The 27874-nt window shown below is 45.1% G+C and overlaps 2 protein-coding genes and 1 long non-coding RNA gene across 4 annotated transcripts; 1 reads left to right on the top strand and 2 right to left on the bottom strand.

The window, feature by feature from the left end:
* Window positions 1-75: 75 nt before the first annotated feature.
* Window positions 76-10189, bottom strand: CHRNA3 (cholinergic receptor nicotinic alpha 3 subunit). 2 transcript variants are annotated; one of them, XM_055791109.1, is made up of 6 exons: window positions 9649-10189; window positions 6683-6822; window positions 6559-6603; window positions 5241-5350; window positions 3003-4014; window positions 76-1510 (listed from the first exon to the last, which is right to left on the bottom strand). In XM_055791109.1, the coding sequence occupies exons 1-6, from the start codon at window positions 9701-9703 to the stop codon at window positions 1382-1384; spliced, it is 1491 nt and encodes a 496-aa protein (XP_055647084.1). In that variant the 5' UTR covers window positions 9704-10189; the 3' UTR covers window positions 76-1381. The 2 variants fall into 2 exon arrangements, with proteins under 2 accessions (XP_055647084.1, XP_055647092.1); XM_055791117.1 differs by lacking the exon at window positions 6559-6603.
* Window positions 9757-17290, top strand: LOC114013045 (uncharacterized). The gene is made up of 3 exons (XR_003555887.2): window positions 9757-9864; window positions 11263-11393; window positions 16761-17290. It is a non-coding gene; the product is annotated as an uncharacterized LOC114013045 (long non-coding RNA).
* CHRNB4 (cholinergic receptor nicotinic beta 4 subunit) lies at window positions 13200-27874 on the bottom strand. Its single transcript, XM_005240739.3, has 6 exons — window positions 27624-27874; window positions 23817-23962; window positions 21982-22026; window positions 21752-21861; window positions 17733-18705; window positions 13200-15666 (listed from the first exon to the last, which is right to left on the bottom strand). Exons 1-6 carry the CDS (start codon window positions 27676-27678, stop codon window positions 15526-15528), a joined length of 1470 nt encoding a protein of 489 aa, XP_005240796.1. The 5' UTR covers window positions 27679-27874; the 3' UTR covers window positions 13200-15525.

The raw sequence follows: 27874 nt of genomic DNA, 5'->3' as shown, positions 1-27874 counted from the left end.
TAAAGTGATTGGCAGCGTATTGGCCAGTGGAGTCCCAGTCTTTATACTAGTAACTCACAATTTTTGCAAATGCATGAATTTCTTTTAGTCACTTCTACAATCTGATCTTGATAAATACAGGTAACTGATAGAAGAATCCTTGGGGTTTTCAGCTTACCAAATGTGTCTGAAACAAAATATTTTTAATAGACTCAGAAGCATGGACCTTTACTTATGTAACTTGTTTCTGAATGTGTTGAACTGTAGCTAATGCTACCTTACATGGGTTTTTGTCACTCAGTCAAAATAAATGAAAAAAAAAAAAAAAGCATGACTTTCAACAGCTTGATTCTCTTTATTTTCATAAATGTTACATCACTTGATATGCTGTATTTCCAAAAAGTTTCTAGTTTGGTACAGAGAGAATAGTTACAAAATATTTTCTCACTACAGTGTTTTTTTGCATTCTTTATTCATGCTCTTAAATTATCTGCAGTTACTGATCGGGGGAAAAAAGAAGTATGTCTAAGAAGCAGCAATTTTTAGCATACTTGCTAGAACTATTTTGTATCTACATGCCTTCCCTTGTCATAAACCACAAACTATAGCAGGATGTTTCTGTATACAACCTGTCCTATCAAAGTGTTTTGATCCTTTGCATAACCTGCAGGCTGGATCTTAGTGTGTGTTTTACTTGTACACAGTTTTAAACATCATTACTTTTGAATAGCTTGTTTTTTCTGACCGTTTTCTCATACACTGAAATAGGGAGATGCATGGGGTTTACATTATGGCTGTTTTATTACCATCATCTGTTATTTACCTGTTTGTTTTCCTCTTGTAATAAACCTGCCTGGTCCTTTCCTTCCACTGTTTGAGTCACTTTATACACCAGGTGGCAATGTCTACATTGTCCCAATTCAGTATATATGCTTCCTAAACCATTTCGTCCTCACGAGGGCATTCATTCAACTCAGTACGAACTTACCCCAGAACACCCTGTCATGGTCTAAAGAGACTTGGCACCAGACTCGTGGAAACAAATCTAGTAGCCCATAGCATTCAACCTGTCTTGACTTTCTAAATATTCGTGTAACTTTCAGTTCCTTTATCAACACCTTCTTAAACTATTCCTGTGAAGTTCAACGTACTACCCACATCTTGTCCAGTTACTGCAAAAAGTAGCTGTCAAGCATAGCTTATATTACTTTGAAATTAGCTGTCGTAAAGGTTAAAATTTCATGCACACCCCCCATTTTTAACAAAGCCTTCTCAGTCAAGCAAAGTTGAGGCCAAGAGACCCTTATTCTACTACACATAGAAGAGACATGAGGTACTGGGGTGGGGGTGCAGAGTTGGTTGGCAGAAGTTTTATTTGATTTCACAACATAGTATTTCATCTTTACATTTCATCTCCAGCCATCAAAGGTTGTAAAAACAATCCTGCTGTTCCTAGAATACATACCAGGATGAAAACCCATAGAAAAATACGATCGATTACCATGGCAACATATTTCCAGTCATCTTGAATCTGAAAAATAAATCGAATAGCAAGTAGGCATGTTTATTAGCTGAATAACTTGCATTGGCAATTAGTACCATTTTATATAGGAAGCACAGTTTGGGTTTTTTCTCATGTGTAGATGTCTTTCATACGTGCACAACTTCTATATCTGTTTTCATTGACAAATGAATTAATCTTGAAGAAGCTTTATTTAAATATGCTATTTGTGGCAAACCCAAAAGCTACTACTAAAAACAAAAGTTGTTCACCAAGACACTGAACTTCACAAGATACCACTCTGCTTCCATATGCCAAAAGAGACAGTGTTCTTAGCTTTATGTTTTATGTTCTTAGGTCAGATCAGGTTTGTCCAGAAAACTTTACTGAAACAGTCTGCTCCTACTGCTCTTTAGGCAGTATGTAAAAAGATGAACGAAAGTTAATTGGTATATAATTATTTGGTACATTTCTTGTGTAGTACTGAAATTTGATTGTTCTCATGCGTGGTATAAAATTCACCTCCTTGCCCTCCGTGTAGAGAGGGAACCAAGTTTCCAAAAAACAGATTTTTCTAACTTTTTCCTTTTTTACAGTGGGCATTATAACAATTGTGATGCTGAAGTAGTATATACATTATATATTAATAGTAACATTAGGTGATCATTTTAGTTACTCTTGAGATTACAATTTGAATTTTTACTTCATTTTTCTTTACAAAGGCCGATAAATAATGCATTTGTTGGTTTTGAAATTTTGTGCTTTTTAGCTTAGAACTTATTCATTAAGGCAGCCTTAAATCCAGAACAACCCTGTATTTTCTATACCAACTAATAATAAATAAAGTTCTGATTTCAGCATAAACAAAATAACTTCATTTTAACTTTAAGTGCCATACTGCAGAGGATTTAAGTTCAGTGACGATTGTGGTGGTGTGACTACTGCTCTTTTGAGGACCATGATAAAAAGAAAACTTTATTTTTTTTATTGCATTAAGATGCAGTTTGATGAAAGATGATGGTCCCAGTCTTGCAGCTGTTGTCTCATTTAGCTACAGCACTTTGCAGCAGCAGCAGAATAAGCAACATCATCACTGTGAAGGACATTTATTCTTATTTGTTATTGACGGTAAGTTGTGGAAGGGAGAGTGTAACTTTCTAAATGCCAGAGTCAGCACATTCCACTACTAGGATTATAACTTGGAAGATCCTTGTAGGATGGATGCTCCGGTATATTTTCCTAGTAATGGTTACCTTAACATGCTTCACTCGGTATATGTGTTGTCAATAAAGAGAATATTGTGCTATAGAGCTCCTCTCCAAAATTATCTACATTCAGAATTGCACATATTTGTGATACAGCTTGGGTAATTTACTTGTATAAAAATAATGGTCTGTGTTGTTTTTTTTTTTTTCTTTTTGGGTGGGGCGTGGAGTGGGATGAAATTTCTTTTTCTAACAAAACAAACACACTAATGACAAATGGTGTCTGCAGTTTGAGTAATAGTAAAATATGTTCTTACCTCTTTGGCTTCATTCTGCATTTTCATATTTTCTGCAATGTACTTTACACTTTCAATAGCATCTCTCATTTCTGGTGACAGAACTGAAAATGAATACAGAGGATCTACAGACTCAGAGCTTGAACTTCTTGTGAGATTGCCACTGAAATCGGAGAACTTCACTCGTTGATAGTGACAACAGCTGCATGCCATATCTTGACATACAAAGCCATCTTTGCAGCATTTGGTTTCAGAACTGTTGAAGCAATTTAAGTTTGAAAACTCAGAAGTGAAAAATGGTTTTGGCTTCTGATTATTCTCCTCATCACTGGCAGGCCTTGTCATAAACATGATCCTGGGAAGCAAGTTCAAGAAAATGGTTCTCACCCACGCAGGCATTGTATGTGTCTTGGGTGTTCTGTAGTGCACGTTAAGTACAAATACTGTAATAACAATAGATAGAGTTACAAATATCATGGTGAAAAGGAGGTATTCCCCAATAAGTGGAATTACCAGGGAAGTAGAAGGTATGGTTTCTGTGATAACAAGAAGGAACACTGTTAAAGATAGAAGGACCGATATGCAGAGTGTCACCTTCTCACCACAGTCTGAAGGCAAATAGAAAACTAATACAGTCAGAAAAGAAATCAGTAGACATGGAATAATCATATTAATAGTGTAAAATAAAGGTAAACGCCTAATGTAAAGAGAATACGTGATGTCTGGATAAATTTCTTCGCAGCAGTTGTATTTAATGTCATGTTTATACCCAGGAGCTTTAATAATAGCCCATTCTCCACTCTCCCAGTAATCTTTCAGGTTCATTGTAGAGCCAATTAAAACTAAGTCAATTTTGGCTTTATCGTAAGACCAGGAACCAAACTTCATGGTGCAGTTCTGATAGTCAAATGGGAAGTAGGTTACATCTATTTTACATGAGCTTTTAAATATAGCCGGAGGTATCCAGGTCACGTCACCCGTGTATTTTAACAGGGCCTTTGTCTTGTCATCAACCTGGAAATCCCCAACTGCACTGTAAATCAAATAAAAATAACAAAAATTAGAATGCAACTACTACGGGTAGTTTTACACATTCAGATCTATACATCAACTTATCTGTTTTGGGAAAGTCAGCAATTGCATGTTGACATGGAGCTGAATTTCATGTGTGGGACTGAGTTAGCAGCTGTCATAAATTTCCATAGTTAAACTGAAATAAAGAGCTGTATAAATTTACCATCGGGAATTTGAAAGGAAATAGTCTCCCTTCTAATAGCGTGGCTCAGTGCAATCAACAGTCAAAACTGCAACAGGACACTGCAGATGGCAGTCCAACTGGACGATTATTGTAGGTCCCTTCCCACTGAACTATTTATTTTATTCTATTCTGTTCTAGATCCAGCCCATCAGAACCCAAGGGCCGATAAGAGGATACCTGCAGCACTGGTATTTCTACCTCTTCTGTGGACAGTGCAGGTAGTAACTATGGAAAGAGGGATTAGGGTTGGAGTGTATCTTTGCGTAAGGTGAGGTGTGTTTTAAGTCCTGGACCGCTATTGTGATCACACAGATCACATAAGATCCACGTGACAATTTAACTTGTTTCCGTAACAAAGTAAAACTAAAAAGTTACTATAAAGTTTTGAGGCCACCCTTAGAAAAGGAACGTCGTGGCTGTTGTTCCACAGACCTAAGTTTTGGTTCTGTGTAGGAAAGTTCATTTTCTCTGAGAGCTGCCTCCCTCCATAGATAAGGGATGCATTTAGTTACGGTTTGGCGCCTCACAGTCTCAGAAACTGACATCCAAAGTGAACTTTACCTGTGGCTTCTATATGTCAATGCTGTTATCGTAAAGATGTCAGATTGTTAGTTCAACTTAAAAAGTTAGAATTGGCAGGGTTTTTTCAGTTAATGGTCTGACTCCCAGACAAGAACTCTCCACTCTAAGTGAACTTCTTGCCACCTCCCTTGTAGACAGTGATAAAAATAATAGTAAAAGTGGGGGCTTGTGAAGGGGAAAAGCAAAGTTCACTTTGGCCTGCTCACTTGCCGCTCCAGGTTAGGAGCTGGCTCCTGCCCAGGGATGCTGGTGTAGCATGGAGGTGGGTGCAGCAACACGGCGATGTGGGACACAGGCGTGTTGAAAAGCAAGCTTTTCCACTTAACTCGGTGCACCTGAGGCTGATTTTTTTTTTTTCTACTTCATAACATCACTCCCTTTCTTCCCGAATTAAGAAGATAAACATGCAAGAGTCTTACTTGTTATATAAAACAATATCTGGTTTCCAGATCTGGCCAGATGGTACTCGGATGAATTCAGCACCGCCGTAGTCTGCTGGATTCCACCGAAGCTTGTAATCATTCCAGATCTGATTATGGAAGAAATAAGTGTATATTAAGTTTGTGAAGAAATGGAAATTCAATGGACTAGACTCAAACCACATGCTGTCGTATCACTTCTAGGGTTGTTTTATTTTGGATACTACAGCGATTAGGTGTTTCTTTAGCAAACACATTATGTCTGGTGTGTATTCACATGGAGGTAGGGGTGGGCCTGTTGATCTAGGTATGACTGACACATGCAATTCCATGTCCCAGCAACGTCCACTCAGGAGCTGAAACAAGGTGAAAGAGAGTGTAGGCCTGTAGTAATGACTTTGGTCTGAGAATACCAGGTATCTGTGAGGTGGTGAAAACAAATTCATGGGAGGCTGTGGTGCCAGGTGTGAGTGTTGAGCAAAGGCGCTGGGTTAGGAAGGGTGCAGGTGTCGTTGCTCAGTAAGTAACAGGCTTCGCTCAGGGCTGCTCAAGCCCCAGTTTAACACTGTTGACTATAAAGCCGACAGCAGGAACTGAGCTGGTTATTAAGCTGACCACAAGGGTGAGTAGTTGCATTTTTAACCCATAAAGCCCCGTTTAAGTGAAGTCAGCGTTTGTCGTTTGTTCTCCCTTTCGCTGAACAGCACCGAGGGGTGCTGAGCGCGCTCTGAGGTGCCCCCCGCGCGCCGCCGGGAGCCCGCAGCGCACCAGGGCCCTTAGCAGCGGCGGCGGGTAACGGGGGGTGCCACGGCTGCTGCCCTTGCCCGGCCCGCCTCAGTGCTCAGCACCCCAGCCCCGTGCAGGGCCGCGGGCGACGGTGCCCGTGCTGCGGGGGGGGGGGGGGGGCGGCGGCGGTGCCCGCGCGGGGGCGGCTGCCGGGGCAGCCTGGCGGGCGTCGCCACTCAGCGCTGCGCGGCCGCCGCTGGGGGGCAGCAGCGCGCCGGGGAGGCCGTCGCCGCTACGCACCGGCTGGAGAGCGGCGGGGAGGGGACGCCGCTGCTGGGGTCCCGGGGGAGGGGGGGGGCTCCCCTGCCCCCCGCCGAGGGCGCCCGGCCGGCCCGGTGCCCCCCGCCGTCTGCGGGCCCTCGGCGGGGGGCACCGCGCTCTCCCCGCCCTGGCGCGGCCCTTGAGGGTTGGGTATCCCCGCTCGCCCCGAGCGCCTCCCGCGCAGCGGAGGAGGTGAGCGGGTGTCTGTCGGTGAGGGGGTCTCGGTGAGCGGGTGCCGGTGAGGGGGCGTCTGTCGGTGAACGCTACTTACGTGCTTCAGCCACAAGTTGGTTTCCATTATCTGGTTGACTTCGTCCTGGAAAAGAGAGGGGGGGGGGGGGGGGGTGAGGGGCGCCGGCGCGCGGTCACGGGCGCCCCGCGGAGCCGGTACTCACCACCTTCACCAGCTGCGACATGGACACCTCGAACTGGATGATGACGGGGTCCGAGACGTTCTTGACGGGACGGACGAACTGGTTGTAGCTCTCGAAGAGGGCCGCGTACAGCCGGTGCTCGGCCTCGGAGCCGCCGCAGCCTGCGGAGAGCGGCGGGTGAGCGGGCGGGGGCAGGCGCCGTCCCGGGGCAGCGGCACCGCGCGGGGCTGGGCCGGGGGGCGCTGGGCCGGGGGGGGCAGTGAGCTGGGGCGGTGCGCTGGGCAGGGGGGCCAGGGGAGCAGTGAGCTGGGGCGGTGCGCTGGGCAGGGGGGGGCAGGGGAGCAGTGAGCTGGGGCGGTGCGCTGGGCCGGGGGGGGCAGGGGAGCAGTGAGCTGGGGCGGTGCGCTGGGCAGGGGTGCCAGGGGACCAGTGAGCTGGGGCGGTGCGCTGGGCAGGGGGGCCAGGGGAGCAGTGAGCTGGGGCGGTGCGCTGGGCAGGGGGGGCAGGGGGGCAGTGAGCTGGGGCGGTGCGCTGGGCAGGGGGGGCAGGGGAGCAGTGAGCTGGGGCGGTGCGCTGGGCCGGGGGGGGCAGGGGAGCAGTGAGCTGGGGCGGTGCGCTGGGCCGGGGGGGCAGGGGGGGCAGTGCGCTGGGGCGGTGCGCTGGGCCGGGGGGGGGCAGGGGAGCAGTGAGCTGGGGCGGTGCGCTGGGCAGGGGTGCCAGGGGACCAGTGAGCTGGGGCGGTGCGCTGGGCAGGGGGGGCAGGGGGAGCAGTGAGCTGGGGCGGTGCGCTGGGCAGGGGGGCCAGGGGAGCAGTGAGCTGGGGCGGTGCGCTGGGCAGGGGGGGCAGGGGGGCAGTGCGCTGGGGCGGTGCGCTGGGCCGGGGGGGCAGGGGAGCAGTGAGCTGGGGCGGTGCGCTGGGCAGGGGGGGGGCAGGGGAGCAGTGAGCTGGGGCGGTGCGCTGGGCAGGGGGAGCAGGGGGGCGGTGCGCTGGGCCGGGGGGGGGCAGGGGGGGCGGTGTGCTGGCCACGCCGTGTCCCCGGGCTGTCAGCGGCTCAGCATCCCCGCGATGCCCGGGGAGCGCCCTGGCGCAGCGGGTAGCAGTGGCAGCAGCAGTAGCAGTGTGCCGTGCCCGGCGTTTGCTCAGGCTGGGAGAAGAAGGGCGATGCTGTGACAGAGCTTTTCGCACACACATCTCTGAAAATGGGCTCGGAAAAGAGTTTTGGGGAGTTCCTGGGGAACTGGAGGTGGAAAACTGCTTTCCCACCGCGGGCCCGGTGCCCAGGCCTGCCGAAGCGGCAGGGGCGCGGAGCAGGGGAAGGGGAAGCAGAACCCGGCTGGCCAGGGTGCCTGTAGGCTGCTGGGTGTTTGCGATAGGATTCCCAGGATCTCTTTGCTATGTGTTTGCGATAGGATTCCCAGGAAATGAGAACTGTGCTTTCCAGCCTGAGTCACGATATTGTGATTATAGTGATGATAACAGCCTGCCTGTTAAAATACTTTAAATAGGATTAAAAAAATGATTAACTTATTATATTAAAAGATTTCTCAGCCCATTGAAAGGAATGTGCTAATTACCCATTTGTTATTCAAAGTGATTTTTTCTTCTAATACATTCCTGTTGCCAGTTTAGCCACTGAGAATTGATGTTTGAGGTGCCCTGTGGCCAACTGAAAAGCTGCAAACTGAAATTCTGAAACAAGGTCTTTCAGCTGTTGGGGTGAGGCGTGGGAGCCGTATTTCCCGCTGCCTTTCTGCTCTCGGAGCTAGCTAGGCAATAACCGTCCTGACAGCTGGGCTCTTTAAAAGCCTTTTAATTTTAGGGGACTCTCTTAAACTCTCTTCTGGACTCTGCATCCTCAAGCACTCCAACTGAAAGACAGAAAAAAAAGACCTGTTTTGTCACTTACGGATGACACTATGCGACTCTGGCAAAGGCACAGACCTGAAGTCTGTTGAACATACTCTACAGTTCCTTTGAAATAAATACAAACCTACAGACATTTGCCAGGACGTGCTTGGTTTTTTGCCAGACAGTTGTTGTCCAGCTGAGAGAGGTGGGAGGCAGAAGCATCTGCAGGTGACTGATCTGTAGTGTTTTACAAAGCAGGTGTTACTTTCTGATCTTTGTAAGAGCTCCCTAAGACAAAGGGTCCCCCTCCTGTGAAATTGCGTTCAGCCAAAAGTTGGTTGGTTTGGGGGGTTTTTGGTCACTTCCCCACCCCGCCCCATCCCCTTGTTTGCTTGGAGGGAAATCTTATTTTCAGGTTAGTGAAATCATTCAAGCCAACTTGCTAACTAAAAAATGAATACATTTCTTTTACACTTCTTAACTGCTAGCCTCGCCCTTATTATTTATTGATATCTTGTATCAGATCAAGATTTCCTGGAATAAATACTCCCAGATCTTTTAGGTAAATAATTTTAAAGCTAGATCTTAATGAATCTCTTATTATAGTCAAACCCAAATTGCAAGCCTTTTTATATGTCACCAGCACTCTAATTGATACAGTAGCATCCACTTTATCCAGAGAAGTGCATTAATTTTTTTTATTATTTAAGTGTTTTGGTGTTTTGCACACCTGCAGAGAGAAGGTACACTGTTTGCAGGACTTTAAATAAGTTAAATAAGCTGTTTAATATTGTCACTTCTTGTGGTCTTTTCTACAATATGTAAAACCACACCTTTACATGTAAGGGGCTTTCTCAATTTTAAAATGGCTTTGGGTTTCCTGTTTGGCACATTGAATCAGGACTAGTTACCTACTTTACAAGGAGAAATTAAAAAAAAACAAAACAAAACCCAAAAAAACCCAAACCAACAACGAGCTATGTAACAAAAAGAGCTGTACTAGGATTCTGTATGATTTTTCCATTAGTTTGGAGTGAGCTTCAGCACTTCTGAAAAATAATTTGTGCCAAAGCCATTACCTTTTCGACCCCCCACCCCCCTTCACCAACAAAGAATAAACAAATGAAGGATCACTCACCTTGACAGAGAAAGCAAACAGCAGCAGTTAGAAAGAGAGTGTGCGTGCTCTCCATGGCGTTACGAGTTACTGCCTGTCCGCAGAGGCTGCTGGAGATGAGCTTGGCTGCCAGGATTGTACGAGGATGGGAAGTACAGAAGCTCCACTCCTCCGACGTGCGAAATGCCTGGGAGCAGAGGACCCTGAGCACCGTTCTGCGCAGTGAGCGCCCATCAGGTTTGCTGTGCTGCCCCCTTCCCAGCTACCCAGGCTGTCAGAGCACTGCAAAGAGCAGATAAATTGCAGAGAAAACAGATGTTGTTGTAGGCAAAGAGCAATCTTCTGGCAAGGATTATAGGCAGGAGTCCTTACACTGGTGCATAAGCGAACCCGGTAATCTGACAACACTGGAGATTTTTCTAGTCAACTGCTATTCAGGATCCTTCTCTATCAGACGCTCATGCCAACCTACTAGCAGAAGTTTAATTAATAAAAATCTTATAATTGAATTATGCTGAAATGGATATTGGCATTAGGGATGCCTGATTTAGCAGTGAACTGAGATCATGGGACCTGAATTTCCAATTATGCTGTTAATGTTGAGGTTTTTATTCCTGCCTGTGTCTCATCTTGCAAGCACGTGTGCTAGGTGCTTGACTGTATAAAAAGGATGTGCTATTCCCAGGAGTAATCAAAGGCACGTGCAACTGTTGACAGGATCTAAGCCCAGAGTGATACACGTGGCAGCTGCAACCTGGCAAGAGCCAGGGGGTTGTGTTGGAGATCGAACTTGACCAAACTGTTGAGAATAACTGTCTTTGGACTGGTCCTACTTCCATGGACTGGGAAGGTGAAATTTGGGAAGGGGGTTAAGAGCATAGGATCCCAGGCTGATCCCGCAAAACCTTATTGTTCAGGGGCAAGGAGGTGGGAGAGAACAGGGAGTTGTGTTTGGAGTTCAGTTGTGAAACCATGATTTGCAAAGTGGCTCGTTCCCCAGGTGCCCGTCAGCTTCCTTGTGAACTTCTGTGGCCCTTTGTGCCGCCTGCTTGAACGCCCGGGTGCTGCAGGGCTCACCATGTGGTGGTGGTTGCACACATCTGGGCAGTCTGTGCGGAGGGGGGAGGAGGAGGAAGGACAAAAACGTGGGATTCCCCCCTTGGCTTTAGAAATGACGAGAGAGAAGCCCTGTGGGACAGGAAGCTGCACCTGAGAGGTGCCTCGCTCCCTGCTAGGGAGGGATAAGCCGTGACCCCACTTGGCACGGTAATAAGAGGCAGCACTGGGAGAAAAAACCCCAGGCTGGGTTCAGCTCAGCTGCTCTGGGCGAAGAGCTTGTTTATCCTGTTTGCTCTGCCTCTCAGACCATCACTCACTCCATCCCCAGACACATGCTCTTATGATAATTTCGGTAATTCTGTTAGCTTGGAGGAAATGGGCTTTACTGTCCATTTGATTTTATTTATTTTTTCCAGAGAACTCAGCCGCTTGGTCTTTTAGTTTTTAACCCTTTGTGGATACTTTTTTTTTTTTGCCTTTCCAGGCCATTGAGACTAGACGTTTTCCCTTTCTTGCTGTCTTGGTTTCCACGTATAAGCAGCATTATAAATGAGATTTTTGTTTGTTTCTTTTTAGTCCCAACTAGAAATGAGCTAAAGCTTCAAAGATCAGCTCATAACCCATGATCCCCAAAAGTCCATGCTGAAGCCTGAATAATTTAGAAACATCTAATCTACAGAGGCTGCAAAGAGCCGCTGCATCAAGAGGTACAGGTATTTTAGCTTAATTTGCCTAGTTACTGAAATTTTACTAACAACACATGCTAGAGCTCCTGGTGAAATCAGCTCAGGTTTGTGGTAGGATTATTTTTATGGCTAGGGAGAGTGATATGATAAGAACACGTCACCATGACTGCATTGCAGAACGACATAGAAGAAGATTTTGTATGGATGGGGGAAACTGATCTACCCAAGGAGATCTGCAGTAACAAACTACATAGCCTTTGCTTTTTAACATGCCAATTTTAGGGGTGTTTTTCTTTTGTTAAGATTTGTTAAGATCAGATCTTAGTCAACTCAGGTGATGATGAGGAGACTATTTTCCCACCTTTGTCTGCGGTATTGATGCGCCCTCTCTAAAAAGTCAACACTGCTGGTCTTCGTGGTTTGCTGCGCGGAAACCCAGCAGGAACAGTCCCAGATAAACTCACCCGGACACGGGCGGTGCACATGTGTGGTGGCGGCACTTGTACATGTTCTGACAGGAGACGGGACTGGTCAGGGTTTAAGAGTTTTGTAATAGAGGGAACGGGGAGGGAGCCAGCAGAGGCTTTCCCTCGCTAGTAGGGAAGCAAAGCACGCTGCCGTTGAAAAACAGCTTTAGTGAAAAATGCATTTTGAATGACCGCTTTTCTTCTTTTTTTAATGCAAAGCATTACTGTAAAAACCCTGACAAGTGGAAATGTTGAAGTGTATTTTGTTTGATGAACTGTGACCTTATCATATTCGTATCAGCCTGCAAGATGACATTTTTAGTGTTTCCTTTTCTCCAGAAATCTATTTTCGAAATTTTGCCAAAAAATCAAAGCGGAAAACCCTACAGATCTTTGACGAGTTAAACTGGGAACAGTTCTATGTATTACGTAGGTGGAGCTGCTGAGGGTTAGGCGAAAATAGCATTTCCCATTTTGAAAGCACAGTTCTAGGAGGTCAGATTTTTCAAAATTTTAGGACTTGGTGTGAAATTTTCCATTCTGAACTATTCCATGGATTTAATTATTTCTGGAAACTTTTTTAAAAAAACGCAGCAGTGGTTTCCAAGAACACAGCTAGGCAGGAGTATATTGTTTCACTTGTGATTAAGAAAGGAATGAGGTGGCCACAGCCATGGGAAGCCCCGAGCCCACCCTGGTGGTGAGGGGCTCCAGCTCCGCGGGCTCTCCCTGGGGCCGGCGGGTGCCTTCGGGAAGCTTCTGGGTCTGTCAAGGCCGAGGGCTCCGGCCGCCCGTGCTCGGTGGTCGCTGCTGCCGGAGCTGCCGACCCTCTGGGAGCCGCGGTCCGTGCCGGGGGTTCGGCGGAGGCTGCAGCGCCGGGCGGTACGGCTTCAGCCCGGGCAGCGGGGGCGCTGGGGCCCGTTTCAGCTGCACCCGGGGGGGGTGAGGAGGGGGCGGGGGGCCGGTTGGCAGGAGGGTGAGCGCAGGACAGAGCCGAGAGCGCTGCTGGTGCTGGGTGACGGGAGCGGGGGGGGGGGGGCCCTGCCCCGCGCGGGGTCGGCAGCAGGCGGGGGGGGCTGCGGGGGCCGCGGCTGCCGGGTGGCCTTGGCTGGGTGCCCCCGCCTCCCCCCGCCCCCGGGGGTGCGCCCCATCCCCCCCCCCCCCGAGGATGAGCCCCTCTCCCCCCCTCACCACGCCCCCGGGGCAGAGCCCCTACCCCCCCTGCCCCCGGTGAATATGATACGGTCACAGTTCATCAAACAAACTAAACTACAACATTTCCACTTGTCAGGGTTTTTACAGTAATGCTTTTCATTAAAAAAAGAAGAAAAGCGGTCATTCAAAATGCATTTTTCACTAAAGCTGTTTTTCAACGGCAGCGTGCTTTGCTTCCCTACTAGCGAGGGAAAGCCTCTGCTGGCTCCCTCCCCATTCCCTCTATTACAAAACTCTTAAACCCTGACCAGTCCCGTCTCCTGTCAGAACATGTACAAGTGCCACCACCACACATGTGCACCGCCCGTGTCCGGGTGAGTTTATCTGGGACTGTTCCTGCTGGGTTTCCGCGCAGCAAACCACGAAGACCAGCAGTGTTGACTTTTTAGAGAGGGCACATCAATACCGCAGACAAAGGTGGGAAAATAGTCTCCTCATCATCACCTGAGTTGACTAAGATCTGATCTTAACACAGCTCCCAGGGGGCTACCTGTGCCCCGTCCCCTCTCACAGCTGTTGTTTCGTTGCCCACAGAGAAATAGCTCTGCTCTCTAGGTCTGAGGAAGAGAAGATGGCATTTGAGGTGGGGAAAGCAGGTTTGACCCTTTTAAACTTTGTGCCACCCACCAGTCACCATAGGAAATGTCCAGAACGGTTGATGTTTGGAGAGATGACCAGAGCATTGCTGCCCGCTGGGAGAGGAGCTGCTGTGGTCATGGGCACACCTGCATTAATAGGCCTGTCCTACAGTCATCCCTCACCTTCTCGCCTGTCCTCAGTGATGGACACCGTTACAGTGCGTAGAGGAAGGGGAACGGAGGGGAGGATAACTGTTAAAACCATTCTTTCTTCTGGCGTGTGACTTAAAGGAGATACTGCTGCTGCTCACATAGCCTCACCCGCTCCACTTCGGATGCTTTTTTGTTGTATCTGCCGCAGGCGCCAGCACCAGGCCGTGCTGCAGTACTCAGGACCCCGCAGAGCCCTTTGGGCGCTCAGGGTGGGTGTGTGGCAGCAGTGCTGGGGAGCTCAGCGCCTGGGCACGGGGGCAGTGAGCACAGGAGTCAGCAAAGGTCCTGGAGTTGTTCTGTACGATTGGAAAGGGGCTGGTGTAGCTGTTTCGGCATGTCTAAATCTACGTAGTCGTCTGTAGCTGCCTGGGAATGGTGATCTAGGTAGTGTAGCTCAGGTTTGATGAGGGCAGGTAGAGCCAGAGCTGTCTTTGCCTGTGGCTTGTTGGAGGACACAGGTTTAGGTGTTAGCTCGTCCTCCCCTGGGACAGAGGAGCCTCAAATCCCCTTCACTAGCAGCACTGGATTTACACAGTGTGATCGCTCGTCATCAGTTGTACCTATCGACAGTGGTAAAACTGTTCTGTGTCCTGACAGCACCCCAAGGAAAATCTGAGATTGGTTTAGCTGGAAAAACGCCAGGAACACAGCCCGCTTCTCCTTCTGCAGGTTACAAGGTACCTGGAGCACAGCGTGGTGGGGCCGTCCTGTGACAGGAGTCTGGGGCCTGGAACTTTCTTTTGCCAAAGGCTGTTAAGACTACGTGTGTTATGCGCTTGCCTAGCTGGTTTGCTGAGGATTATACTTAAATCCACATTAAAATCTCCCCAGCAAAACATGCAGGTCTTTGCTCTCGGGTGTCTTCTCATTCCAGCTGCCTTCCGCAGTTGCCTTCTCTAGATGCTTTCCTGTGCTCTTAGCCTTAGATTCACGAACACCTACATGAGCCCAACTACATGAGCCGTCAAAGTTGCAGGAACATTTCAGGACTAAGCCTATATAAAGGAAAATTTTACATTTTATTTATATCTCATCACTGAACAGAGTATATACATGTTTGTTTATAATATTTTAATTTGGCCTCTGCTGATCAAGCAGCTTATCAGACATGGCAAGGTGAGAAACCCGTTAGTGGTTACTTCAGCACTATGTCTCAGTTTCTCAGTTCAGTTTTAAATATCATACTCAAACAGCAAAACAGTGATTCCACCTGTAAAGTTCTTTATAAATCTGACACAAATAGTTTTGATGCATTTGAAGGAAGTAAATGTCAGAACAATACCTTCTTTGTAATAGGGAGATTGCAGTATTCTAAGGAAAGAAAATGTCCTTTCTGAGCCAATGTATGTAAAATACTTTTTAAAATAATAATCCGTGTGTGCCAGGATGGCATACTGTATGGTAAAAACCTTTCTCTGAACTGTTCAGACCTCAAATAATTGAAGAAAAAAAGGGCCAAGATATCACCAGAAGTCCTGAACTCAGAAAAAATAATAGTTTTCTGTTTGATCTGGATTTTTTTCCCCCTATCACAATAAGTCAAGTTCTACTTTCCATTCCCCCACTCTAAATCTGATGTAAGAGCAACTCGGTTGGCATCTCTGTTGGATTTAGCAGAGGGGAACTTAGAGCAGAATGAGACGCAACATCTATGTAGGTATTGACAATTTTAAATGACAACTAAGGGTTCACGGCAGCAGTGTGGTTTTGGAAAAGTGGCTGCAGAAATAAACCAACAGTCCCCAGGACACAAACCAGGACGAATATCCAGAGAAACAGCCTGTCCACTACCATGGCAACATACTTCCAATCTTCAATGACCTGGAAGAAAAAGCCAATTAAAGATATTAGCAATTTGTCTTGTTCTTCTGCTCTTCCTCTTGCTAATGCTGAACTTTTGTTTATGGAAATGAAAGGAAACAAATCTCAAGGTTCAGGGGATAAACTGACATTAGACTTGGGAAGGGATTTTTCTCCTACAACCATTCTGGGCAGTGGAGAAAAATACTGCAAATATTTTTCAGCCATCTTTGATGCATCAGGTACTGAGCTTGGCTACCTGGCAGAAGCCAGTCCAGCAGGATGCACAGTATAATCCAATTAAGGATTTTTTTCTTTAATTTTAGTTTGCAGATGCTGTTAATTTCAGTGGGCAGAAATAGGTGGTGTTCACTGCTGTTAAACAAGGTTAGCTTCAGAGTTCTTTTCTTATCAGCAGTCAACTTAATCAAGGGTTTTAATGCATATTAATACTGTTGCTTTTATTAAAGTTCATTTTTGCCTTGCACGTGTTGTCTGTGAAAGTCATGGCCTGAGATTCTGTTCTCAGACTGAAGTGACTATCCGGCTGTTATTGTAAAGGGGAACTATATCAAACTTTGTTTGCATCTCAGGAATGATTATTTTTTGCTTTCTCATTGATTCTAGTTCCACACAGGACATCCTTACCTCAATGACTTTACTATGCTTGTCAGTTACCTCATGTCTTATATTAGAACAGTACGTATTTTTCCTTCAGTGCACACTTTTTAATTTCCACTGCTGATAATGGGAATTGTGTGCTTCTGAAGTCAGACTATAGGAAATGCACATGAACAGTTCTTATCAGACCATGATAATGAAGGAAGAGAGCAGAGATTAAAATTAGGAATCTAGAAAGTGATATGTAACATCAGAGGGCTCTGAGTGAAAAGCATTCAGTTAATTTTTAATGTATAAAATACTTTTGAAAATTGTACTTAATATCAAGTGGAAGCTTTGTAGCTCCTTTAGTGTACAACACATTCTTGCAAGAATTTCTGACTTATTAGAAATTCTTTTTCTGCTCTATGAAGTCTGCTTCTGTTCAGGCAGTCTCAATGTTTAATATCTCATGTCTAATGTTAATAGCTGATCTTCTTTATTTATATTGACAGTAATTTCAGTTAGTATAAAACATAAACTACTCAGCAGCATGCTCCTCGAGGGACATCTGCAAGATCAGAAATCAGACGTTATTTAATCTGTTCGGCTGAAGGAGGGAGAGCACAAAAGAAATAGAAAACCTGGAGCCTGACTGGGATCTGGGTCAGAAAGAGGACACTGGTAGGTATGAGGATGATTTTTCCTAACCATCTTAACAAAACTCTGAACCATCTGAGTTTTTCTGAGCATTATTCACAGTTTATTTATATCAGCCTTAGTATGCTAGCTGTGAGCAGGGCAAGAGAAAAGGGCAGCAGCAGCACTGCTTGAATGTGACCTGGATAAAGTACTTCCCATAGCCAGTAACGAGGCTGATTTAACTAAAATGAAAAAGTGTCAGCTCTGCTGGCATTAGGATTTCGATCCTACCCATTGTGTTTGCCATGTATGGATGGATATATAGCCTGGAGAGGGTGTTTGCAAAGGCATTTTACCAATTTTCCTAAATCCTCCTTCTATGCCCTGTTAGGTAAATGAACGCTTGAGGTACAGGTAGGTTGTCCGTGTTAGCACGGCCTCGCCATGGGTTGAGTCACACACAGTGGAGAAAAATATTCTTTTTCTGACCTGGAACTGAGAACTATTGCGCCCCCCCCCCCCCCCCGCCCCGCTAAATACTACTTGAATGTGACAACACAGGTTTTTCAAGGGTATTTTATGATTTAGTGGGCAATCAGCATTCTCCCTTTGTAGAAATAGGCACGTTACTTTCCAGGAGAATATCGGTGTTTATTAAATTTCTATTCATTAAGTTCTTTTAACGGCAAAAATTACTTCCTCTTATAAGCTGTAGCCAGAACCTCTCTAAAAACTTCAGATAGCTGGGAAGTTCAAACAGGCTTTCTGAAGAACAGCGTGAAGAGCAGAGGAGGATTGGGAGATGAAGTTTGGAAAGACTGGGATGATTTCTCATTTTTACTTACACTCTGGTCGTTGTCATCACTTTTCATGTGCTCTGCTATAAAACTGACTCCATCAATTGCTTCTTGGACTTCAGGAGAAAATTTTGTGCCTGTTCTTAACCTAAAATCTCGATGACTGCTGACATTGTCAAGAGTCTCAGTGATTTTCGTATCATATTTTTTGGCAGAGGCTGTATTCAAAAAATAGGTAGAGTTCTTGTAGAAGTCGGCTGGCTCCATACAAGGATGCTCTGCTTTTGTCTTTTTGCAGTTGCACGGCTTTTGCCGTGGAGAATTATTTTCTGGACGCTTCATGAACAGGTAGGCTGGGAGTCTTTCAAGGAAAACCAGCTTGACCCAAGGAGGCATAGTGTGAGTACTTGGAGATCTGTGGTGGACATTGAGTACACAGACGCTGGTAACTATTGAGAAGGTCACCAGTACCATCGTAAACATGAGATACTTCCCAATCAGTGGAACATCTAGAGATGTTGGAGGGACAATTTTGGAGATCAGCAGCAAGAACACAGTCAAGGCAAGCAATACAGATATGCATAAGGTCATTTTTTCACCACAGTCTGAAGGTAAGTAGAACACCAGGATGGCCAAGGATGTAATTAGCACACAGGGAATGATAAGATTGATAGTATAAAAAAGAGGTTTCCTCTTAATAATGAAGTCGTATGTCACATCAACATAATTGGGGTCCAAAGGATTTACAGTCCTTCTTCCTGGGAGTGCCACAATGTCCCACTCTCCACTTGGCGTAAAGTCATCCATGCTTGCCATGGAAGTTTTAAGCACCATATCAATTTCTGTATGATCATATGTCCAAGACCGGAACTTTAACGTGCAGTTTTGTTGATCAAATGGGAAATGCTTAACTTCAATCTTGCAGGCACTCTTGTAAATGGCTGGTGGCAACCAGCGAATGCTTCCGTTATTCTTTACAATTGCATTTGTGTATAGCGAAACTTCGTATGTGCCATCCGCACTAGTGAAACGGGGGGAAAGAGAAAGGAGAGAAGATAATAAAGCACTAAGAGGAAAAACATGGCTTAAAACAGAAGAGCTTTGACATTCTTGGTCTTGTGGGCCTCAGTTGTTTCTAGGATCAAAGTTTAGTAGTATTTTGATTTTGAAATCTGTGTTGCGGGGAGTTTATAGCTTGATAGGGAGATTAATGTATGCATTGCTCCCAATCAGAGAATTGATATTTGGTCCAACACTTAAAAGAAAATTTTAAAATTAGTATTAAATAATAAACATGCATATCTGTTTCATCCAAAGAACTCAAAGCATTTTGTAAATGTTTGTTAAAGTAATTAAGGCTTACTACATCTCTGAAGGCTGAGGAAAAATGAGATCATCCCACATGAAAAGGGAAGTGTCTTTGATCTGGACCACAGCCACTGCTAAGAGCACACAGCGACACTCCTAAATGACTTGGATGAGGAAATAAGGATGAGCACTGTTAGTTATAAATGCAGGGATAGTGTAGGCAGAGGAAATGTAATTATATGGTTTATATTCTATTGTGTCAGTCCAGTTAATATTTACTTATTGCAAAACCAGAACAGACAAGCCACAATGTTCTTAGTGCCCACAAATGATCTTGGCTTTCTGTCTCCTCTAGCTGCCAAACTTCCACCAGGAGAGTCTTTGGTGTGGTGATGGGCCCTGTCATTCAGGGAGAAGATCATCATCCGTCAGTTGTCACTGTCTTCTGTCCATTGTTTCTGGGTGAACAACTTAGGGCTGTTTAACCTATAGAAAAGTGGTCTATTGCTGATAAATACTGAATTTAGTGTTTCTAAGTGTGTTCACTGCATCTTCTCAGGTGTGCTGTGCAACACCTTATAAACTTGGCCAGTCAGACTACCAAAGGGAGGTGTGACAGCCGGAAGGAACAACTACTAGTGACTGTCGTGCTTGACAGATAAGGATACTCAAAGGTTTGTTCCTATGTTGATCAGTCACTTCTGTTAAAGACTGGGTTAGCCACTTTGTTAGACTGCAGAGAGTCTGGATTAGGTACATCCCACATGCCTCCTTTTGATGAACAAGTCTGTATGTAAAGGAATGCACATAACCTAAAGACAGTATGTTATCTGCAGAAATGTAAGACCAAACGCACTGCAAGTGTAAATGAGTGAAGTTCAGCCGACTGTGGTTAGGTGGGACCCTGTTACCTGCGTAGAAATGTGCTCCTTAAGCGTTACTAAAAATCTAAGGAATCACTTGTTTGTTGACGAGACATCATGGGAAACAGAGCTGTTTCAGTGCTAGGGTTGGTATTATTTTTTTTTGTAAGTAGGGAAGTGCTACACGTACCCAAGGCTTGACGCATGTGTAGCTGTTCTCCCCAGCAGCTGCACTTGGCTCTGGAAGGGGCTCCTGGTGCCAGCACTGGTGCCTGGCGCAGCGCTCGGCCCCTCGTAGCTAATTCATGGAGGCAGTGCAGCAAGCAGCTGTGGAACCAAGCGGCTGCAGCGTACAAGGGCCATTCGTTCATTGCCAACAAAATTGCTATTTTTTAGTGAAGAAATTGTATATCCTTTCTCGCGTTTCTGTACTTCCCTGAGTTAGGTATACCATTATGCCATACAATGTATATCTGGACTCTATGCCGTACAATGTATGTAGACTCCCGGGCTGAGAATATGTAGGTTCTTCAGCTGGCTGCCCCTGGCTCAGTGGTGGGGCAGAAGCTGGGCTGCTGGTGCTCCGTGCCCTCTGCAGTCCTGTGTGCCCGCTACATATGGACAAAGCTTCTGGGTGTGAGGATGCTCTTTGTGTTTTCCTTAGCACCTTCTGGAACTGACTGATGCCTATGAAACAGTGCTCCAGCAGCAGAAAGTTACAGGGGGTTGTCCTTTATCTACAATTTTGATTTGAAGCTTTGGACTAATGTAAAAATCCAATATGGTGGGGCAAAAAGCTTGCTCCCCTACATGTAAGAAGCCTTTTAAAACTGTTTCTTTCCATTCTAACAATCCATGAGATGGTATCATTTGGGAAGTAAGGACAGAAAGAAGCTGAGGGCAGGGGCAAAATTTACCAGGACAAGATTTGACCAGAGAGAGTACATCCTAATCCACTGGCTGAATTATTTTGTGACTAATGCAGTAGTTTTAAGTATTTCTCAAATCTGATTTCCAGTAGTAGGATTCCAGGGACTTAACTCAGTTATATATAAACTTCCTAGGTTTCCCATCTGTATATGTTCATAAAGCATCACGTGTTCATGAATTCATTGGTTTTCAAAGTATCATGAAACTATATTTAAATTTGGATTATTTTTTTTTCTCAAAGACTTGATGCCATCCACTTCAAAGCTTTGATAGACACTTAAAGCAAAATAAAGTTGGCAGTTACTTGTTTGAAAGAACGATTATGAATTTTGGTCTAGCACCAAGCTTTTATGTTTCTCAGTACTGTAACGCAACAGGGTCAAATGTTGACAGATTTATTACATATTCTTAAATTGATTTTTTAATGCTTTATGAAAATAGAACATGATTTGTTTTTGTAAATAAGTATTAATCCATGGAGTTCCGATACATGTGAACTTTGTAACAGATTTATGCCCTGGGGTCTGTGGTGGAAGGGAGGTGGGGGGAGGTAGGACACAAAAAGGTAGCTCAGAACCTAAGGTGTCTGATAGAATTCCAAACGTCTTGTCATCTTGCAAACATGGCCAGTGTAGGGCTATGCTTGTACTTACAGTTCATGCTTTTCATACAGTCTAATTTGATATAGATCTGTGTTTTAATTGTGAGCCTTGTCATGGATCCTCTGGTGGTGTAACGGCTCACGCTGCAGACATGGTCCAGGTCTGCTGGAATTTCGTTAACCAAAGCCCTGCTTTACTACAGTTATCACGGAGGCCAGTTCCCCAGCCAGATACAATAGCTAAAAGTTGTAAAATTCAGGTTTAGAATTTTATCAGACCTACTTCATTGGTTCTGATACTTGTTTCTTGATACAAGGTTAAAATTTTGTTGACCGTCTGCTTAAACTACAGAAGTTTTACTTACTTATTGTAAAGTACAATGTCTGGCAACCAGATGTGTTTTGCAGGTATCCTCAGCATATTTATGCCTTCATAGTCAGAGGGCTTCCAAGCCAAACGATAATCAGTCCACTCCTACGAGAAGAATTGGACAGTAGTGATGGAAGTGTCCAGACCAGCAGTGACAGAACAGTCACCGCGCTGGATGAAGGCTGTCACGGTGGTGGGTTGCAAGGCATGCATGGGTTTGGTTACCTGGTTCAGCCAGACGTTTGTAGTCATGAACTGCTCCCGTTCGTTCTGCAGGGAAAAAGAGAGAAAAGTTGTCCTCTAAAATGTTTCACTTCATTGCAGTAGTAAAATTTATTCTGTGGGCTTTGGAGAGTATTTCCAACTGCACAGCATGATTTCCTCTAGTTTGTTTTGGGACAGTCTGATTTACCGGCTGGTAAGATGGCCAGTCTGTGCACATGGTGATGAACAATAACACCACAAGTGCAGGGCCGCGAGCGGTATTGTTGTGACAGGAGTGAGTGTGGCTATTTGGGAGCGATGACCATCACCCTGCTGAGCTGGTATTCCCCTCCCCGCCCTGTGGATTTGATTTGAAACAGAAGACACATCTGAGCACCAGGAAGGGCCAGATGAAGTTGTGTGCGGTTTGTGTAAGGCTGCGGTGGCTGGCAGCTGGCAGGCTCTGCCTCACGGAGCTGCTGTGCTGGGCAGCGGTGCAGGGGTCTCTGCAGCAGAGCGTGGGGCAGGGGCTCCACTGGAGGCAACAAGGTAGGAGCTCAGAGTCAGGAGGAATTCTGCAGGAAACCAAATTAATTCTCTGATCCTGAAGGTGTTTGAGATTGTTTGAGCCTGTGGAATGCCTGGTTTTGCTTTCTGCTGGCAGAGTGAGGACACGGAGGGATGGAGACTGAGCTGTGCCGTTCTCTATCCTTGCCTGTTCATCTACTCTGTGGAGGTTGTTGATTGCCGGGGCCTGTCAGAGCAAAACCACCTCACTTTTTATGCCCAGAATCTGCAGCCCAGGAGGACGTTGTGCTGGTAGTAGCGGTGCGTTGTGTGAGGAGGCATGTCTGTGTCCAGGTGGAATGGTCCTGGAGAGAGGGAGCCCACCGCTTGTCCCAGAGACATCTGCCATATGTGACAGTATAACCTGTATCCATCAATCCATCAGCCTGCACATGTATGGAGGCTCATCTCTTTGTTGTTCCCTTCCGTTACATCAGTCTCTCTCGCTTTTCCTCTTGAGTTCCAGAGCACAAGTTACATAGGTCTCCTCAAGTCTGCAGCAGTCAGTCGCAGCCACCCACGCTCTGGCTGGGGGGCAGTTACCTGTAACTCCTCTTTCATCCAGGGAGAGAGCAGCAGACTTGAAAGCCCTGATTCAGGAAATTATTCCCAGTAAGAAGCTGGGTCTTGTTCCCACTGCAGTGAACGCTAAACCTCCCTTGGCACTGAGGTGTGTGTTTGTACCTTGGAAGGACTGTTACACGTGTGCTAACCTTGTGAGTGGGAATGGCTGTCAGACCCACTGGAGTTAATTTTTATTGAAGATGAGGAGTTGTTTACATGAGGATTGTTTTAACCACATTAAACTATTCCAGCTGGAACTAATGTGTCCTTTTCTTTACAATATTTTTGTAGTCTTTGCTGATGTGCCTGATATACTGTGAAATTTTGAGCTGGCTTTGTTGCTTGTTTTCAGGCCATTCAGCCACGTTTCTTTGATGCAAACAGCAGGAGATGGTTTAGCACTGTGTGCGTGTCAAGGGTAGATCCTGACCTGGTGTAACTTACTGTAGCTGTGCTGGAATCAGTGGGACGATTTTAAATTTTTTGATCAACGCAATTTTATTGGATGAAGATCTGGCTGCTGTCCTTTATTGCTTAGGCATAGATTGATCTCCCTGTTGTAGCTGCATTCTGAAGTATAAAACCAGTAAATTGCATGTATGTGCCCTGCCTACTAAGCAGTATTATGTAAACTACAAAATAACAGGGATATAGTAATACCAATATGACTTAGAATGCTGTGTGGGTAGTAATGAATTAAAAGGCGCAGCCTAATTTGAACTTACCACACTGATGAGCTGTGCCAGGGAAACCTGCAGTTCTATAGATACCAACTGGGATGAGTTGACAGCTGGTCGAATTAACTTATTGTACCTGTCAGGACTCAGTAGGTGGTTCATTAGCTTTTCCTCAGCATCTGCTGCAGTGCTTCCTGTAAAACATCACGTAACAGGATTATGGAAGGGAGACCAAGTCACATGATGGAGGGATCACAGAATTTCTGTGCATCAGATTATTTTAATGAAATAATGAGGGGTTTTGACTTTCTAAAGACTGTAGGCTTGTGTGAACAGAAGGGTATGGTGCTTGCACCGATATCTGTTCTGCTGAAGATGACTGGCTTTCACAGAGCATAGATCAAAGCAGATCAGTCAGAACCCCTTGGGGTTTTTCACAGTAAAATATGAAGCTCAGATTATTAGATACTTTTGAGAGTACGTTCTGAAACAGAAACTGGGAGCAAAGCACCCTCTTAATAACAGAGGGAGAATGTTTCAACGGTCCAAATGCAGGGAGCCTGGCTGGGACTTCTCGCTTTAGTGTCATAGGAGAGTGGTTGCAGGCACAAGTACAAACTGAAAGACTGATCTGTGCAGGGAAAACCCAGGGCTGAGCTGCAGGAGTCACAGGGGCTCTTTAATGATTGGGTGCTCTTTGGTAGCTGGTGATGTTTCTGGTTTAGAATTATTTTATTTAAAAACCTGGTGCAGTATATAAGCCTTATTGCATGTGGAAACAAAACCCAATTTATGAACTAGCACAAATACGGCAAATGTTAGATAGCCAAAGCTGGAGCTCAGTGACTGCAAAGTATAGTATCAGCAGGATGCTATCGAACAAGCCTGAACATCCTCCATGGAGCAGAACGGCTTACGGCACAGCCCCAAAGGTGACTGCATCTGTTCCCATGTTCTTGCATGGCCATTGTAAAGCCATTCTCATGGGCTTTTCAAACCACTGTTGGCCGCATAATAATAATGATGCCTGAGGTCCTGGTAACATCCTGCTAACAGAATTGACCTGGAGAGATTCTGCTGTATGTCAAGTAATTCTGTGTTGTGTTATACAGCTGAAAGTGATGGACACAGGTGTTAACGAAAACAGATTGTAACCCAATCGATAGAATGGTTCTTCCATAGGAAAGGGCACTTTACCCTAGATATTGCAGAAATGAGGACAGTGTCCCTACAGCATACTTGCTTCATTATTCCCGAGAGCAGTTCCACACAGTAAAACCCACTGGCCATGCAATTTGTGGTACATTAATTTCTTCTGGTTTTTTTTAATGTTACAGTGTATCCGTGAGATCCAGAGAAAGGCATATGGAGTATTTGCTAAACAGGGAGTAAGAAGCAGAAACCACAGAATATTTGCAGAAAGATAATTTTGAGTTTGTAATAATCCTGTTCTCTTAAATCTGGTTTTAGCAATCGTATTTGTCTGGTCTGCAACCCCAAATGTATGGTGGGCCCTGCGTGCCTGCCGAGAGCAGCTCGGATGTCGAGGGACCGACTCTGTCAATAAACTTTATGCAGGTGAATGACAAACCACGACTTAATTATCAAAAATTATTTTTAAATAATTGCTCCCTTTAAGAAATTATTATCTGTTCTTAGGGAAGGGGTTCCTGTAATGAATAATTCTTTATAAAATCGCCACCCCTTTATAAAATTCCAACCTTTAAGTAACTTAATAATGAGAAATAAAGACGGAAGGGGCTGCTCCCTCCTCCCCCAGGTGCCTGTCTCGAGCACCAGTAGATGTCAGCAGTGCATTGCCTTAGAGGCTGCTAAACCCACTACCTCTGTCAATAAGGCACAAAACTGAGTGATTCTTGTAAAATGTTTGTAATCTATTTTCCGTTACAAATCTATATATTAACCAGGTGGCACCTAATGAGAACAAAATTGCCAGGCATTCAAGTTCATCCTTACGTGCATTTGATGATGTCAGCAGCCATGCATTTGAAACGCCTTTCTCCTCTCCAAGTTGGAAGAAACAGAAGTGCACAGTTCCCCTTGTAAACTGTTTTTTTTTTTCCAAATAGCACTAACCACCAGGAATGTTGCAGAGCATAGACTGATGCTTCTAGACAAATTATTTTAACAAGAATGATGAAGCAGTCCAAATTTGGGGGTGGAGTATTTTTGTGTACTGAAAGCAGTAATAGAGAAAACACATTGGGGTGGATCCTGAGCCAGAGAAATTGTTTTAGCTTCACTGAACATGCTACACATCTGCTCCACGACAAGGAGAGCAAATTGCCACATGACTTGCCATGCACATTCTGCAATAAGTTTGCTTTCTCTGCAGGAGTATAACCATTAAAAAAAAAATAAAATTGTATCCAGATGCTTCCAGTTTCACAGCGGGAGAAACAAAACCACAAACTTCGTTTGCTCCCCTGTGCAGACTTTCCCTTTTACATGGTCTTATTTAAATACATGAAATGAAATAACTAGTCATCCTGTGTTATGTTGTTTGTTTTCAGTGTAATGACAAATAGGTTGGAGTGATTTCCACAGAACAGAATAAGGAGCAATGTTGACAAATATAGGCAAGCACGCTGTTACTGCTGTCTGCATTGCAAAATTTGACATAAGGCATGTTTCCTCTGTTTCCCTGACTTCAGTTATTTTAATGAATAATAGCATTTGTTATAGAAATAATATATTGTAGCATATGTTGTCATTTTTATTCTTTGCTCTCTCACAAATAACTTACGTGGACAGTGGTGACATACAAATTCCCATCTGTAGTTAGTAAAAAGCAAGTGAGAAGCAGCAATAAGACAATCCCATTATCTTCTCTGAAATTACTTCATGATGTTGTTACTTCTTAGCATACTCTTGAGTAAAAAAATTTATGTAACCTCTTAGAGCAATGCATGATAATTTGGAGCACTTATTGTTCCAATGGAAGTAGTGGTGAATTTACAGTATTTTAAAGACAGTTTTAATTTCTACACTGTAATTAATGCAAATAAAAAGGAAACACTAATGGGTTTAAGAGTGTGTAATCTAGGAATCTAAAGTAGGCCCTCACTCTTCGTTTGTTACAAAGCAGATGTTTTCTAAAGTTGCCTTTCAGTGATGAAAGAAACAGAACAGCTGTGGGGTGAGTACGTAATTGTGGGAAAGATGTGATTTTTGTCTCGGTTCAATTTCAGCCAGTTCCACTCTGAACACTTCTGTGGAGTCTCCCTGTGGGAAGAAGCTCCCACGGTAAATACACTATTCTGTGCTGCTGCCGGGCTGTGCGTGTTGGTATAAAACACATGCAAGAAATTGTGGTGGACGAAAGAAAATGTTCTTAATGTACCTTTCTGCTTTTTTAGCATATAATTACATATTTCAATTTAGTTAAAACTATTCACATACTAATCAAACAAAATAAATAAACTTGATCCAATAATTATAGAGGGATGAGATCTGTCTTATTTATGATTCACATCATGGTTCATTTTTTTGTTGTTGTTTTTTCACTCTCAGCACAATACCTGCATTTCCCATCACAGATGATCCTGGGAGCATCTAAAGGGGTATTGTTTAGTGATTATCATTGTCATCTCCTACTGTTCTGCCATTTTACGTCCAACTTACTGTCTGCCCATATCCATCCTAGTGGATTTGCTGATACCAAACGAGCCAGAAACAACAGTGAAATTATCAATTTCATGCATCCTCTGAAAGTCTGCAGCCTGCTGAGGCGATGGTTACAAATCGCCCGAGAGCTTCTATCACAGTCCTGCCTCCTAGCCCCAAAAGCTATTGCTGTCCTGCAAGCTGTATCTGAAAGAAAAGATCACTTACCGTTCAGATAGAAGGAGCCCACTACAAAGAGAAAGAGGGTGTACGTATTCCTCATGGCAGTAACGGGGAGAGGAGGATTACTGCTCTTCCGTTAATGCAGCTGGCACTAGGCTCTGTTGTCAGGGGTGCACAAGGAAGAGATGGAAATGCAAACCTGAATCTTGGAGGCATTACATGCCTGGAAAGAGACAGACAGTAGGACCTGGCAGAAGCATTCTGCAAAGTGGAGTTTTCGTGAGCGTAGTGGTCCC

This window comes from Falco peregrinus, chromosome 1 (assembly GCF_023634155.1).
Source record: "Falco peregrinus isolate bFalPer1 chromosome 1, bFalPer1.pri, whole genome shotgun sequence".
Lineage (NCBI taxonomy): Eukaryota > Metazoa > Chordata > Aves > Falconiformes > Falconidae > Falco > Falco peregrinus.
This window is presented reverse-complemented; position numbering and strand designations above follow the sequence as displayed.